The 17053-nt window shown below is 42.0% G+C and overlaps 1 protein-coding gene across 1 annotated transcript; it reads right to left on the minus strand.

The window, feature by feature from the left end:
* Window positions 1-513: 513 nt before the first annotated feature.
* Window positions 514-10334, minus strand: FAM216B (family with sequence similarity 216 member B). The gene is made up of 4 exons (XM_006076500.3): window positions 9867-10334; window positions 7314-7425; window positions 3343-3463; window positions 514-1258 (listed from the first exon to the last, which is right to left on the minus strand). The coding sequence occupies exons 1-4, from the start codon at window positions 9905-9907 to the stop codon at window positions 1041-1043; spliced, it is 492 nt and encodes a 163-aa protein (XP_006076562.3). The 5' UTR covers window positions 9908-10334; the 3' UTR covers window positions 514-1040.
* Between the last annotated feature and the right edge of the window lie 6719 nt (window positions 10335-17053).

Below are 17053 nucleotides of genomic sequence, written 5' to 3' on the forward strand. Positions count from 1 at the left end.
AAGGGAAGATATGTGCACGAATCCTCTTCCCCGTGCCAAGGTCAATTACAGCTGTGTAGAAGGAACCCAGCTGCAGCAGGTTGATAAGTTTCAAGAGGCTACAAAGTGACTGAGTTAGGCAAGAAGCAGAAGATTTGGGTCCAAGTTGAATGCTGTTTTTGATGGGGAAGTCGAGAGGAAGGAACCCATGGAAAGGCACGGTCCAGCAACTGCTGAGATGGTGTGGTCCAGAAGCCCTGCGTGCCCAGTGTTCCCTCTGTGAAGGTCTGCTTATTTTCAGTATGCACAGCAGGGGGCTTGCAAAACTGTCCACCCAGTGACAGAGGACCTGAACCCTCTGGTCACTTGTCCTCTTTCAGTGTTCTTGGGATTTCTCTGGAATGTTCTAATTCAAAGGAAGCTTTTACTCCAAAAGCTTCAAAAGTCATTTTATTCTACAGATTATAGTTGGAACAAAAGCCTTGCTTACTCTTTTTTTTTTAATTTATTTATTTTAATTGGAGGCTAATTACTTTACAATATTGTAGTGGTTTTTGCCATACATATGAGTCAGCCATGGGTTTACATGCCTTGCTTACTCTTTAAAAAAACTGTAATTGGAGGAAACTTGCTTTACAACATTGTGTTTGTTTCTGCCGCACAACAATGCAGATCAGCCATAACTGTACATGTATCCCCTCCTTGGTGAGCTTCCCTCCCGTCCCTCCCATCTGGGTCATCACAGAACGCCAGGCCAGGCTCCCTGTGTGACACAGCAACTTCTCACCAGCTGTCTGTTTTGCACACGGTAGGTGTGTATGCAATGATGCTACTTTCTCCATTCACTGCACTCTTTCCTTCTCCCACTATAGGCTTGCTTACTCTTAGCTCCATTGCTCTTAAACCTCTCTACTTGTTCTTGCTGGTAAAATGCATGTGAATGGGAGAGATTATTTCCAGGTGTGGGGTTTGTATTAGACGTTATTCTTTTATTTACTCCTATTCAACAGATAAGCACTCAATGCTCACTAGATGCTAGGGGAACATGGGCGCCCACTTGTTCAGAGCTTGCGCACAGCCCTGGACCTGAGGGATGGGAGCCTTGTGCTTCGGGCCCCGAGTGGAGTCACACACACAGGTCTTGCTGAGGGCTGTGTTCTTGTCCTGCCCGCGGCTCTCTGGGGGACGGTTCTATGAGGACCTGCCTTGGCTGAGGCCCTTTTGGTTGAATCTCTTAGTACAGCTGCACAGGCCGAGGCCTCCCGTTGAGTAATATAGCCTGGAGGGAAGAAAGGAGATAAACTTCAAAGTCAACAGCTTTACAAAGCAAACAGCTCTGCAAATATCCACATAGGCACAAAATTCCTTCTACTTTGGTAGAAACAATTATTTTAGCATTCTCAGATTGTACAGTTTTTCAGGTTATGAGGTATGTTTTTCTTCTGGTACATTTCTCATTGAATAAGTTAATATATTAATTAAATGAATAATAGTCTGTAGTTATTGCCAAATAGACAAATATTTGGAGAGGGACTTGAGCCATGAGAAATCTTCACATGAATTGCTTATCTTTAAGAGCAAACTTGCTTTAGATAGAAACAGATACATTCAGTCTCAGTGTTTTTAAAGTACAGTCTGCAGACCCTTTACAAAAGAATCATTTGGTTCAGGCCACACTAACAATGCTCTTTAAAAATGCGTGTTTCCAACTCTATTTCAAAGAACTTCTGAGTCAGAAACACAGAAGGTTAAGCTTGAAAGTCTGTATTTTTTTTTTTTTTTTTTTTTTTGGTCCCACTGCATGGTATGTATGATCTTCATTTCTAGACTAGGGATCGAACCCATGCCCCCTCCATTGGAAGCTCAAAGTCTTAACCAGTGGACCACCAGGGAAATCCCTGGAAGACTGTATTTTAATAACATAGACAAGTGTCTTATGTGCACTAAATATTGCATATCTCTGTTTCTGGTTTCATTGGCTTCTGTGCAGTTTTACTCTACAAATAAGGCTACCAGATGATAATCCTCATACTTTCTGTCAGGCATGGGGATCCGGCTAAATTCTGGTTCTGCCATTTACTAGTTCCATGACCCTGGTCAAGTTGTTTAACTTACTCATGTGTCCAACTCTTTGAGATCCTATGGACTCTAGCCCACCAGCCTCCTCTGTCTATGGGATTTCCCAGGCAAGAATACTGGAGCAAGTTGCCAATTCCTTCTCCAGGGGATCTTCCCGAACCAGGGATTAAACCCGCATCTCTTATGTCTCCTGCATTGGCAGGTGGATTCTTCACCACTAGCACCACCTGGGAAACAAAAGCTTGCCCAATATGGGGCATGAACCCACAACCCTGAGATTAAGAGTCTCATGCTCTACTGACCGAGCTATCTGGGCAGCTAATAAGAGATCTCCTGTAAACACTCACTTGCCTTTAGCATTTCCACCTTATTAGTGTTGTTCCTGTGTTTGCACAAAAGGAAAATGCTGTTGTTGATTGTTCTTGATTTTAAATCATTTGCAAAAACCGTGCTTTCCTTTTGTGCAAATACAGGAACAACACTAATAAGATAGATGTGCTAAGACACGTGAGTGTTTACAGAAGAAAGGCTCTGTTGGAGTTAGAAGAGTGTAATAAGTAGGAGGCAGAGATTGAGAACATCTCCTGGAAGAAAGGGATTTTAATAACTACCTTTCCATAGACTGTTGCTTACAATCTACGAAGGCTTTCCACAACCATTCTTTTTGGTTCATAAAGTCCCATGTGGCTGGTGGAAGAATAGAGATGGCAGACCTTGGGGTGAAGATGCGTGATCTTTGGTGTGATGCACCTCACTGATGTTTATTCTCTATGTGATCTTGATTGAGTCCTGTAACCTGTCTGAGCTACAGTTTCCCACAGCAGTAAAGTGGGGATGAAAATGAGATATTCCATGTAGAGCTCATAGCACAGTGTTGGAAACACGGTAGATACTTAATAAACATAAGCATTATTGCTGTGACTCAAACAAGCCAGTGAGTCTGCACGACCAGCGATGGGCTGAGCGGTGGGTTAGCCTAGATCATCTCTGCCCAAGCCCATTGCCTCTTCTTACTAGATCAAGTGCTCGTAAATCTCAGACAGTTGTTGACATTTGATAACAAACCCTACTCCAATTTCTTTAAGCCCTCTTAATTTCCCCATAAAGCCTTGCTTTTTATTGTCAGAGAAAATCGTCTTTAAATTGACCTGCCAACCGTGTTGATAAAACAGCAGGCTGACAGGAGGCCATTCTTCTTGAACTATTTATCTGGAAACCCGACTTCCAGCGGTAGCACAGGAGTCCTCCTTCCTGAGGCTCGTGGGGTCAGGTAGTTAAACTCACCAAGCAGCTGCTGGTGCCGAAGGCTGTGAAGGTAGCGGGTCTGCAGGGCCTCCCACTGGGGCCTGGGGCTGTAAATCCTCATGATGCTGTAAAAGTAGCGCTGCTGCCCCTGGGTTAGGTCCTGCCAGAGCAGAGCAGGGGACTCTGGTGAGTTGCTGGACTTGAGGATCAGAGTGTGATGTATTCAGAGCTGACTTGCACAGAAATAAGATGCTTCTCCCACTGTTTCCCTCCCCTTGTCCCTCTCTCAGTGAGTTTCCTTTCACCTCCCTTAGTTTACTTAAACTGTCTTCCACTGGCATCTGTAATGGTGAAAATGAGTTAAAAAAAAAAAAGATTCTAGGTAGGTAGGTCACAGTATTAGGCTGAGGGAGATCCAAGGATTTTCAATATCTGATGCTGAAGCTGAAGCTCCAATCCTTTGGCCACCTGATGCAAAGAGCCGACTCATTGGAAAAGACCCTGATGCTGGGAAAGATTGAAGGCAGGAGGAGAAGGAGATGACAGAGGATGAGATGGCTGGATGGCATCATTGACTCGATGGACATGAGTTTGAAGGAACTCCGGGAGATGGTGAAGGACAGGGAAGCCTGGTGTGGTGCAGTCCATGAGGTCACAGAGAGTTGGACTTAGCGACTGAACAATGATAACAACCTGTACTGATCTGTTATAATCCTTGTTGAGGAAGGTAGACTGAGAATCTGCCCAGGGCCTGAAGTGTGTCAGGCCTCTGGAGAGTAAAGAACTTTCCATTCAGAGTTCTCAGCTTAAGCAGAGAAGATAGATGAGTGGATGGGTAATGTGATAAGCATTCAAGGTCATTAGTGAAAAAGTGCTATGAAAACAGAGAAGGAATAGAAGCTTATGTTAAGGAGTCAAGGAAGCTTCCTGAAAGAGAAGACCAACACGTCTGAGTCTGCCTTGTCAGGAGAGATTCCCTAAAGGGACTAGAATATGAATTCTCAAAGGGCATTGGCATTGCTTAGGAATCTGTGAGAAATGCAGATTCCCAGGCCTCACCGGACCTACAGAATCAGACACGGGGAGGGGTGGACCCAGGACTCTGGTGACCTCTGGGTGGTTTTTGACACTGTCGTAAAATTTGGGAACCACTGGACTAGAAGAAAAAGAAAGGCTGATTAGAAAGAGAAAGTGGTACAGATTTTCTTCTGGGGTACAAAATATCTGAATATACTGGGAACCAGACTTTTGGCATTTTTTTTTTTTTAAACTTTAACCTGGCAGCTCAGACGGTAAAGAATCTGCCTGCAGTGCAGGAGACTCGGATTCGAGCCTTGGGTTGGGAAGATCCCCTGGAGAAGGAAACGGCAAGCACTCCGCTATTCTTGTCTGGAGAATTCCATGAGCAGAGGAGCCTGGCAGGCTACAGTCCATAGGGTCACAAAGAGTAGGACCCAACTGAGCGACTAACACTTTCACTGCAATTACAAAAAAATTATTTTAACCAGGATATAGAGTCTGAGCTGGAAAAGCCTCTAGAGTGGGACAGCAGACGATCACAGAAGCCTTTTATGCTACACTAAGAGCTTAAAGATTAGCTTTACTATGAAGAACCACTGGTCTTTCTTTAAGGCAGTGGTTCTCAACAGGAGTGATTTTGACCCTCAAGGGACATTTGGCAGTGTCTGAAGAAATTCTTGGTTGTCAGAGATGGTGGGAAGGAAGATGGTTGCCACTGGCATTCAGTGGTTAGAGGCCAGGGATGCTGAACATACTACAGAGCACAAGACAGCCTCCCAGTGCCCCCAGACAAGAAGTACCCAGGCCCAAATGCCATTCTGTGAGCTGACTGGATCTGCATTGTAGAAAGACCACTCTGGACCTGCTAGGCAGAATGGCCTTGAGGGAAGACAGACCGCTGGTAAGGAGACCATTTGGAAAGCTACCACCTAGAGCAGGGAGGAACAGGAAGGGCTGCACTAGAACTGTTTTTATATACCTGCCGGATATACAGAGATGAGGAAACAGAGAAAGTGGCAGCAACGCTTTAGAAAAATCAAGATGAAATAAGTTCGTGTGTGTGTGTGTGTGTGCGCTAAGTTGCTCAGTCGTGTCCAACTCTGTGACCCCACAGACTGTGGCCTGCCAGGCTCCTCTGTCCATGGGATTCTCCAGGCAAGAACAGTGGAGTGAGTTGCCATTTCCTTCTCCAGGGGATCTTCCCAACCCAGGGATCGAACCCATGTCTCTTATGTCTTCTGCATTGGCAGGCAGGTTTTTTACCACTAATGCCACCTAGGAAACCCAAAATAATTTCACCTTAGACTAAAACATTCATAGCAACGACAGAATTTCAAAACCAGTTGATAACCATGTAGTAAAAAGTAAACAAGATAATTATGTATAAGCTAAGTGAATTTTATCTGCTAAAACATTTTGTGTGGTGTTGAAACCTGTCCGTTTTTTTTTAAAGATCTAGAAACCTTAAATTTGATATTAAAAATATATTCAGAGAGCAAGTAGCTGAGCCAAGTACTTCACACTTGAGGTATTATTTCAGTTTTACAGTTTCCGAATTAGATGTTTTAAAAGATAATATATTTGAAGAAGAGAATAGATCCCTAATTAAGCCTTTTCAAATGATTGAGAACAATATAACATGAAAATTGCAAGCCATTTCAAGAGTAAAACTCCAAAGTGCAATGCGAGTTTCCATTATATAAGATAAAACCTTAAAAATTATAGTTTTATTTTACAAGGGGGAAAAAAAGGCATAGTTCTTTTCCTTAGGAGAATACCATCTTCCTAAATGAGAAGTAATAGATAATGCTTTTTTTTTTTTCTGATTTTATTTTATTTTAAACTTTTTATTTTGTATTGGGGTATAGCCAACACAGCTCAGAACACAGAGGTGTGGGCTTTAAAAAAAAGCTTTTTTTTTTTTTTTTTTAATACACTTACTCCTTGGAAGGAAAGTTATGACCAACCTAGATAGCATATTCAAAAGCAGAGACATTACTTTGCCAACAAAGGTCCATCTAGTCAAGGCTATGGTTTTTCCTGTGGTCATGTATGGATGTGAGAGTTGGACTGTGAAGAAGGCTGAGCACCGAAGAATTGATGCTTTTGAACTGTGGTGTTGGAGAAGACTCTTGAGAGTCCCTTGGACTGCAAGGAGATCCAACCAGTCCATTCTGAAGGAGATCAGCCCTGGGATTTCTTTGGAAGGAATGATGCTAAAGCTGAAACTCCAGTACTTTGGCCACCTCATGCGAAGAGCTGACTCATTTTAAAAGACTCGGATGCTGGGAGGGATTGGGGGCAAGAGGAGAAGGGGATGACAGAGGATGAGATGGCTGGATGGTATCACTGACTCGAAGGACGTGAGTCTGAGTGAACTCCGGGAGTTGGTGATGGACAGGGAGGCCTGGCGTGCTGCGATTCATGGGGTCGCAAAGAGTAGGACACGACTGAGCGACTGATCTGATATGATCTGATCTGATAGCCCATTAAGAATGTTGTGATAGTTTCCGTTGAACAGGGAAGGGACTCAGCCATACATATACATGTATCCATTCTCCCCCAAACTCCCCTCCCATCCAGGCTGCCACATTACATTGAACAGAGTTCCCTGTGCTCTATAGTGATCCTTGTTGGCTACCCATTTGAAATACAGCAGTGTGTACCTGTCCATCTCAAACCCCCTACCCATCCCTTCCCCTCATCCTGCCCCCTGGCAACCATAAGTTTGTTCTCTAAGTCCGTGAGATAGCAGATGACATTTTTGATGTTGTCACCCTATTGCTTAGTTTTCCTTGAGGGGAAGAGTTCCTAAAGGGGGACGGATGTAGGATTAGATCATCTGAGTGCTCCTTCATTCTCTCAGACACACTGTCGACACAGAGCGAGGGTGTGCGTCGAGCCCTGTGTTCTTCCTAATGCCAGGTAAACCCTCACCCCCTGAAGAAGAGCCAGAGAAGGCCCCTCCATCTGTGAATAACATGCTGCACCTTCAACAATGGCGTGTCAGAGGCAGAGCGAGGGACTCGAATGCGAGGAATATGTGGCACATTACACAGCTTTTGTTGTCTTTTCCATTTCTCTCCCATCTTTATTCTGTACCTGGAAGGAACAACAAAGCACAGCATAAATTTTCATGTTGTTCAAACAATTTTGGGGGATGTACCTAAGTAAGTAAGCAATCAAGTAAATAAGTAAACAGATAGATGTTATTTATTTCAAGGGAAAAGACATTTTCTCAAATGAGTCCATGGAATTGGACCTCACCAGACTTCTTAATTCTGCACTTTTCCCAATTCTCATCCCTTACTTGTTGTTCCATCGCCAAGCCGTGTCTGACTCTTTGCTGTAGCCAGGGACGACAGCGTGCTCGGCTCCCGGTCCTTCACTATCTCCCAGAGTTTTCTCAGACTCGAGTCCATGGAGTCGATGATGACATACAAACATCTCTTCCTTTGTTGCCTGCTTCTGCCCTCAATCTTTCCCAGCATCAGGGTCTTTTCCAATGAGTCGGCTCTTCACATTAGGTGGCCAAACTATCGGAACTTCAGCTTCAGTATCAGTCCTTCCAGTAAATATTCAGGATTGATTTCCTTTAGGATTGACTAGTTTAATCTCCTGGCTATCCAAGGGACGCTCATGAGTCTTCTCCAGCATTACAGTTTGAAAGCATCACTTCTTCGGTGCTCATCAGCCTTCGTTATGGTCCAGTTCTCACATCTTTACGTGACTATCGGAAAAACCATAGCTTTGACTATACAGACCTTTGTCAGCAAAGCGATGTCTCTGCTTTTTAATACGTCGTCTAGGTTGATCGTAGCTTTTCTTCCAAGGAGCAAGCGTCTTTTAATTTTGTGCTGCGGTCACCATTGCAGTCATTTTGGAGCCCAAGAAAATAAAATCTGTCACTGATGCCACTTTTTCCTGTCTATTTGCCATCAAGTCATGGGACCCAACCCGAGGGAATAAATCAGAGTCCTTTGTCTTTCTGCTTACTCTGCATTTGGAACAGGTGGGTTGTAAAACCACATCAGGTCTTGGCAGTTATTTCTTGATAACTCTAAATAATAGCTATTACTTTATCTGATCCTGCAAGTAATATATATCATTTTTGAAAATTTAAAAATAGAAGAGGAAATACGATTGTCCATAATTTAACAGTGAATAACTATTGTTGTCACTTGATTGATTTCATTTTGCTATTTTTTCCCTGTGTACATCCGCTATGATTTTATAGAACAGGGAGATCATCCTCTCTATGTTATGCACCTCCCCAGCACATTTAATAACCTTTGAAAATATGATTTATCATGGCAGTATATATATCTTTACATCATTTTCCATTTCTTGCACATTCAGATTTGCTGTTTTTCCAGCCTTGTACTATTAAAGAAGCTGTTAAATCTGGCCATGTTTCTAACCTGACAAAGATACAGAATGAAGGAGCCACAGCTTCTATGATTAAGTCTCATTTCCTTTCCACGCAATTCAGGATTTAGAATCTGAGGTGTATAGAATAATTTAAAAATTAGCCATCAAGAAAGAATAAACATATTGGAGCAGGGTTGACATGGCAGAGTGGAAATCCCAGCATTTCTCCTCTCTTCCCTCCTTTGCCCTTGCCAAAAATGTCTACCTCATCGGTTTACTGATTACCTGAAATTTTTTAAAAATTCACTTAACTGAAGTATAGTTGATTTACAGTGTTGTGTTGATTTGGGCTATACAGCAGAGTAATTCAGTTGTACGTATATATACATTGCTTTTCACATACTTTTCCATTATGGTTTATTACAGAGTGGTGGGTATAGTTCCCTGTGCTATAGAGTAAGACCTTGTGGTTTATCCATTCTGTATATAATATGATTAGCTGAGACTTGAAAATAGAATGCTCTCACTTTAGGCCAGTTCCTCCTCTCTCCTCTACCCTATTGTATGCTCACGCACATGTGCACGCAGGAGCACCACAGTACACGCACTTAAGAATTCTAACATGTGAGAAATCTCTGGTTCCAAGTTTACAGAGCTAAGGCTCAGATTTTCCAGAAGAGAAATTTATTAGGGAAATGTCAGTCAGCATCTTTGTGTGTCTTGTTTCCTCAGTATAAACTTATAATTTAAACTGTAAGTATTTTATTCAATATTGCTTTCCTTCCATGTGCTCTCCAGAAGCCATCCCAACCAAGATACACTCTTTTAATATTGATGGTGATAGACGCCTACACTCTACCCTGTAATCAAATCATCTCCAAATCCCTCCTCCCATTTTCCAGGTCTGTAGAGCAGAACATAAATATTCTTCAAAGCTGGAAAGATTTTTTTTCTTTCCTCAAATAGCATCAGGAAATGACTGATAATCTTTCTTAGGGCAGCATTTCATGTGTGCTTTCCTTGGGCTATTGCTAAGGAAATCCATCTTAACAAATCAAGCGGTCTACACTTGATAGAGTTTGATTAAAATGTTTGCAGAGCTCAGGGAAGAAATATCTACCAAAAAAATTATATCTGAAACAAAAAGACAGATTTGCTTAAAAGAAACTTACCCTGTATTGTAATCTCCCCTCTTTAAAAAGCTGGGATTCATATTCAGTGTAGTTTTCCTGCAAGGTCTCTTTCTTCATGGGGTGGTGGCAGTACAATCCTGTTTGTTGATAAGCTGATATCCAAGCGACATCATGTGATGAAACAAAGAGCTGGGAGATTTGGCTGCTCGCCTTTCCCTGCTTCTAGGCAACATGCAGCTGCACAGTTTAATCTTTTATCTTTTTTTCCCCCCAAATTTTATATCTAATTAAGTGTCAACTTCTAATCTACCATATCTGCATTCATTGCAGACACCAGGGAGAAAAGTACATGGAGACAGAGAGACTGAATATTAAAGATCAAGAGATCCATCAGGGCAATAGCCCATTACATGTGTATTTCTCAGATTTGGAATCAGTAATCCCCATCCCTGTTGCTCAGAAGGATGAGGGAATAATTCCTAAATACAGAGTTACAGGCATAAACTTGTGGTAATCTATGCAGTGGTCCCATATGTTAAGATAATGTTCCATTCTCAGTTTTTGGAGTAGTGTGCTATTCTCTGTGTTTGATCTTGACTTGAGGGCGCATGATGAAGAACTTATGGCACAAGATTCTTGCCCACACGGATGTCATCAGCGTGAGCCTCCCATTGCAACCTGACTCATGACCACAATCTTATCACTTCCTCTGGGCTAGTGTTATGACTACAGACTACTTTTTTTCAGATTGTCTGCAAAAATGAAGAGTTCCAAGGGAAAATGGAAGAGGAAACAGCAAAAAAGAAAACCACAAATTCAAGACTCTTCAGAGGCTAAAGGGAAGAAAAATATAGGGAGATAAAAGTGATGAATTGTGTAGCTTAAAAGAGAAAAGACTCAACAAAAACAGTTTGCATTTTCCCACAATAATTTAAGTGCAGACCTTCTGGGGAATAAACATGATACAAGCAAGAGTCTATAAATGCCAGTGAATACCCCTCAAACCTCTCAGATTCAGGTCGGAGAGGTGATTCTCGACTGAGAGAGAGAGATCAGTTGTCTACAGAGTTGACACTATCTTTCGAGTCTCCCTTGAATGTTTTTCTAGGAAGTGATGAAATGCTTTCTAGGCCTCACCACATCTGCTGGCAGTCACACACACGCTGATTCATACCAACATGCATCACTCCCTGCCAGGTAGGGAAAACAGAGACAGATCTAGGCATATGACTGAGAGGGAGCTGAATATAAGAAATAGAAAAGTCTGGGAATGGCCTGCATGGGAGCAAAACAAGAAAGGTTAGCTAATCCAAAGATTGGCATTTGCACTAAATTACTACTGCACCTAGAGCTGGCGGTCGAGGGAGAAGTGATTTCAGCCGGAGCCCATGAACACTGGGCCACAGAGGCTGCTTCTGTTGGGCCATTGCTGCCGAAACAGCACCCCAGGACCTGGTACTCACCCGCTAGTCTCGCTTCTATGTTCTTTCTGACACTTTATTACTGTTGCTGTTACCGCTGTCGCTGGCCTGGCTGCTGCCATTGCTAACATGGTCACTGATGCTGACGCTGTTACAAGCGCAAGCAGCGGTCATTCCCCTTCTCCTCTCCCCCAGATTTCCATCTCCTGCATCCCAGTGGATGCCAACCGGTGAGGAATGCCAAGATGTATTTTGCAGTCTTCTCACTACTGTGTCAAGGGCTTCCCTGGTATCTCAGATGGTAAGGAATCTGCTTACAGTGCAGGAGACCTGGGTTCAATTTCTGGGTTGGGAAGATCCCCTGGAGGAGGGCATCGCAAGCCACTCCAGTATTCTTGCCTGCAGAATCCCATGGACAGAGGAGCCTGGCAGGGTAGAGTCCAGGGAATCACAAAGAGTCGGACACGACTGAGTAACTAACATTTTCACTTTAACTGTAGTAAAGAGGAAGGGTAAACGTGTAGAAGGGTAAGCATGAAGCTGAGAGATAAAAGACACCCCTGCACATGAGAATACCATCAACAAAAATTTAAGAGGTGCCTCGGGGATCTGTGAAGTCTGGAGAAGGCTGCAGGACGTAGACATGCAGCTGGGGACATAGACATGCAGCCAGTGTCTGCCTAATACCACTAAAGTTTGGAATTTTGTAAGAAAAGGCAATAAAAGATAATCACCTAGCTCCATAGATGGTATTGGGGCTTCCCTGGTGACTCAGCAGTAAAGAATCAGCTTGCAAAGCAGGAGACTCGGATTCGATCCCTGGGTTGGGAAGATCCCCTGGAGAGTGAAATGGCAACCCACTCCAGTATTTTTGTCTGGGAAATCCCATGGATGGAGGAGCTTGGTGGGCCACAGTCCATGGGGTCACAAAAGATTCAGACACAACTTAGTGGCTAAAACAGCAACAGTAGATGGTATTAAAGAATGAGAGATACATTTTGGGACAATAAGAATTAGGAATGATAAAAATGTACAGTATCACTTTTGGACAAAGAAAATGTTTCCCCGATGACAGCTAGACTTTTCAAAGAGAATTTATTAAATTAACTACCAAAAAAAAAAAAAAAAGGAGTAGAAACACTCATCATCTAATTACTGTAGAAAATATCATTTTGACTATTGATGAAGATGCAGACTATTTCATAGATGAAATGTTGATACATCATTGGGGCCCAATGCTTAAGACATTGGTATGTTTAAATTCCATGCTCAGAAGGGTATACATGACCTCATGGGCATTACCAAATGAGAAAAAGCACCCCATGATTGGAATCCACAATGAGATTAAACCATAATTTAAAGATACAGTCTGTTAGAACAAGAAGCAGTCTCATTGTATATCATAGAGATAAGTACTTGCCCAGAAAACTGTGAGCCCAGGAAGAAGTTATGCACTCATATCTTTCTGCTTGAATTTGAACAAACTCTGGAAGTTGGTGAAGGACAGGGAAGCCTGGCATGCTGCAATTCGTGGGATTGAAAAGAGTCAGAGACGACTGAGTGACTGAACAGCAACAACAATCCTTCTGCTCTAGGATCCTCTTAGCTGAGGAGCTTTCCATGGGGGTAACTGCATTCTCTTGTTGTGGTGGAGCACAGGCTTTAGGCGCAGGGGCTTCAGTAGTCGCAGCACGCAGACTCAGTAATCGCCACTCTCGGACTCTAGAGCATGGGCTTGGTAGTTCTGGTACATGAGCTAAGTTGCTTGGAGACACGTGGAATTTTCCTGGACCAGGGATTGAACCCATGTCCCCTGCATAGGCAAGCAGACTCCTATCTACAGTACCACCAGGGAAGTCCCGGAGCCTTCACAGTCTTTGATGGACTTTCACAAAGAGCTGTCGAGTCCATCAGGCTCTATCCTGTTTGGTAGGGTTTGGCCAGGAGTCTAATTATTCCTCTGTTATCTTCTTCTTCTTCTTTTTTTTTTTTTCTCTCATATCTCTTCACAGAAAATTCCTGTTTCTTCAAGATTCCCCAAACAAAAGTTCTTACACATATCATATCACATACCCTTAAGGATCACTGGTCTCAAAAGTGAGAAATCTAAGAATCCCAGTTTTAATCCTACTTTATACACTTAAAAGGAGTGATTAGTAGCAAAGGAAAAGCTCAGTAGGTCATGTATGTGCCAAGGACTTTGGAAAACAGGTTCCTGAAGTTCAGAAAATAATCTAAAATGGAATATAACTCAAATGCCCAGAGATTTAACTTTGACTCTATAACCTCAAATAACTCTATTTAATAAAAAGGGAAGATGTCAGAAGGCAATAGAGCAGGTGCTCTGGGTACTTGCAAGTAATTCTAGATTCAAGGGCAGATTACTTTTTAAAACTGTAAAAATTTACAAAAAAGTCTTTTTCACTGGAGATTAGCTATAGTCCTCTGAAAACAGATCCTATGGTTTAACTAATTCTAGAGCCAGGACTCAAACCCATGGTTACCTGAAGTCTATGATTTCTCCCCTTAGACTCTGGAACTAAAAGGGAATTCAAGCAACAGACCATTGCTGTAATAGAAAATTACCCCTCTTATGGAGCCATTATATGCACACAGAATGCATGCATCTTGATGATTTCTGTCACTGGGGTATGTTTCATTTCCATCCAGAATACTGCTTAGTTGAGCAAGGGAGGCTTTAGTTTCACAAAGACTCATGGTCATAATTCTGGAGTAGATGGATCTTATTATACCAAGTCACTGACCTTCTGACAAGGCTCCTGGGAAGGCTTCATGCAAGCAAGTGTCTAACAGGCCATTCCCATCAGTCCATAAATTTCCCAGGCATTTCCCAATTCACAGAAACTGTGGGTGTAAAGCTTAGGTCCTTACTCATGAAAACACTTTCTGCATGTATTCTGATTTTTTTTTTTAAGTGAACTGAATAAAAATACCATCTACCACTTGACAGTGACTTAGTGGAGCAACTTATTTATTGAGATATAACTGACATAATTTAGATTCAGTATTTGTATATTTTGGAAAATAATCACAACAATAAGTCTAGTTAATATCCATCCTTGTAAATATTTATAAACATTTAAAAGATCAATACTGACAGCTATGTCTTGAACAGTGATTTCTTTTTCTGTTGTTAGTAGGGATAGAGTTCTGGGGCTTTTAGATGTTGTAGACCTGGTATTTCTGAAATTGACAAGGTGCCTTGTAAAATTCTCATGGGCAGATAAGTACAAAACTTGAAACTGGTTAAAAATTAATGCTAGAGGTGCCAATTAAAGGGTCAATGACAACCTGGATAGGATTTTGGTGGCATGCTCTGATCTGTTCCACAGTTTTACCAAGGTCTTGTATGGAGACATAGTAGGCAAGCTTATTAAGTTTTCAGATGACAAAGATTTAGTTTTCAAATGACAGAAATAGAGGTGGGATGAAGAACATAGTGGATGGCAGAATCGGGACACAAAAAGTCTTGACAAGTTAATGTGTGGATTGACTTTAAGATGATGAAATGGAATAACAATGAAAGTTATATTCTGCATCAGTTTCATTTCTAGTTGGAAGAATACAGGAGTGAAATTTGGAGTTTAGTAGCAGTTTAAGCGTAGGAAAGTATTGCAGAATGAGGCTGCTAGGGAGATTGTGGGCTCCATCAATAAAGCCTCATAAAATATTTGAAGGGCTTACATGTAAAAAAAATCTGGTTTTATTGAGGTATAATTGACATACATCTGTAAAAATGGTTTGACTTAGGTATATTAGGAAACAGTTCTGCAGTAAGTTTTGTTAGCATCATCATCTCACATAAATACAATAAAAAGAGAAGGCAAAAAAAAAAAAGAAAAAATTTTCTTGTGTTGAGATCTTTTAGGGTTTATTCTCTTCTCAACTTTCACACGTACCATAAAGCAGTGTTAAGAGCAGTCATCACGCTGTATATCTCTAATATTTCTTTACCTTGTAACAGGAAGTTGGTACCTTTGGACCACCTTTCTCCAGTCCCCCGACCCACACCCCCAGCCTCTAGTACACAAATCTGATCTCTTTTTCTATGCATTTGGTTCGTATTTTCTGTTACTGTGTTTTTGTTTTGTTTTCAGATTCCACATATAAGTGAGGTTATATACAGTATTTGTCTTTCTCTATCTGACTGATTTCACTGAACGTAATACTGTTGAAGGCCATTCATTTTGTCTCAAATGGCAAAGTTTCCTTGTATTTTTATGGCTGAATAATATTCCATTGCATATATATGTGTGTGTGTATATATATATATATATATATACACGCCATATATATATATATATATATATATATATATATATACCACAACTTCTTTATCTATTCTGCCAATGAACACGTGGATTGTGTTTATGTCTTGGCTATTATATATAATGCTTCAGTGATCATGGGAGTGCAGATAGCTTTTTAAGTTAGCATTTTTGTTTCCTTTGGATTAATACCCAGAAGTGGAACTGCTGGATCATATGGTAGCTCTATTTTTAATTTTTGAAGGCCCTCCATACTGCTTTCCATTGTGGCTGCTAAGGAGAAAGGAGGTCATGATCGCCCTTGGAAGATGGCCGAATCAGAAAGTAACTTCTATTACACGTGGAATATTTCACTGTGGAGAGTAGGTATATGCTGAAAGTGAAGGAAGTTTCTCTGAGGAAAATGAAGCGTTGTACCCATCAGTGTGGTTATAGGGAATATGGTTCTCTAGGGGGGCATCCTAAATGCTTGGGTATCAGATGAATTAGCCGGTAGCGCTGGCTGTATGAGCTACCCAACTCACAATCAGTACCAGTGTGTGCTCAGTCATGTCCAATTCTTTGTGACCCCACAGACTGTAACCCACCAGGCTCCTCTCAGACATGAATGCTGGAACGGGTTGCCATTTCCTTCTCCAGGGGATCTTTTCCACCCAGGGATTGAACCCGTTTCTCTTGTGTTTCCTGCATTGGCAGACGGATTCTTTACCACTGAGCCACCAAACTCACAAATAGCAACATAATGCATGACATCCATTCACAAACCAGGAATCATTCTGGGAACTGTCAAATATGTTAGCTTATGTTACAAAAGCTAGAAGTCTTAGAGTTAAGTATCACTCAGGATACATTCAACTGCAGGTAACAGAGATGCCCAATAAATCATAGTATAAACAAACAAGGATTTATTCTTGTTACTTTGGGAGAAGTGAATCAAGATGGCTGGTGGCACTGGTTTAGGAATTCTAGGCTGGTGTCTGTGGTCTCTGGGCCTTCCCCTTGTGGCCATAAGCTGCCTACTTCAATCAGAGTCGAGACGTGGCACTGAGGAGAAGCTTGATCTTCCTGCACCTTTTTCTTATCAGAGAAGAAAACTCCTTCTCAGAAGCTTCTCTGCTAATCTTGCCTAATAGCACGTAAGTCAGGTGTTATCTATCAGTCAGCTGCTTCAATTACTGCTGAACAAACAACCAAACATCATCTCAGTGACACGCAGTAACACACGCTTACTGCTCTCTCATCAACCAGGGCAGCTGTTCTATGAATTTCCCTTATGAGACTCAGGCTAACCATGACATATCCCCCCATGGCAGAAGCTCCTGAGAGGCAAGCCTTGGCTTGGAATTGGTGCGTTCTTCCTTCTGCCGCGTTCCAAGTCCAATATCACTGAGTCAGGAAAGGATACTTTTCTCAAGGAGGTCATGGAGTAGGAGTGAATATTTGCTGAAAGGTTATGTGATCTGCCACAAAATGTCTGGATTTAGGTGAACTCCTAGACCATGGGCTGAGATTACCT

This window comes from Bubalus bubalis, chromosome 13 (assembly GCF_019923935.1).
Source record: "Bubalus bubalis isolate 160015118507 breed Murrah chromosome 13, NDDB_SH_1, whole genome shotgun sequence".
Taxonomy (NCBI): Eukaryota; Metazoa; Chordata; class Mammalia; order Artiodactyla; family Bovidae; genus Bubalus; species Bubalus bubalis.

Excerpts from the sequence above, each read along its gene's own strand:
- FAM216B (XM_006076500.3), bottom strand. The coding sequence starts at position 9,907 with ATGAATCCCAGCTTTTTAAAGAGGGGAGATTACAATACAGG. Across the intron at positions 7,426-9,866 it reads AGGGGAGATTACAATACAGG|GTACAGAATAAAGATGGGAG; the intron begins GTAAGTTTCTTT and ends TGTTCCTTCCAG. Across the intron at positions 3,464-7,313 it reads CTGACACGCCATTGTTGAAG|GACCTAACCCAGGGGCAGCA; the intron begins GTGCAGCATGTT and ends CTGCTCTGGCAG.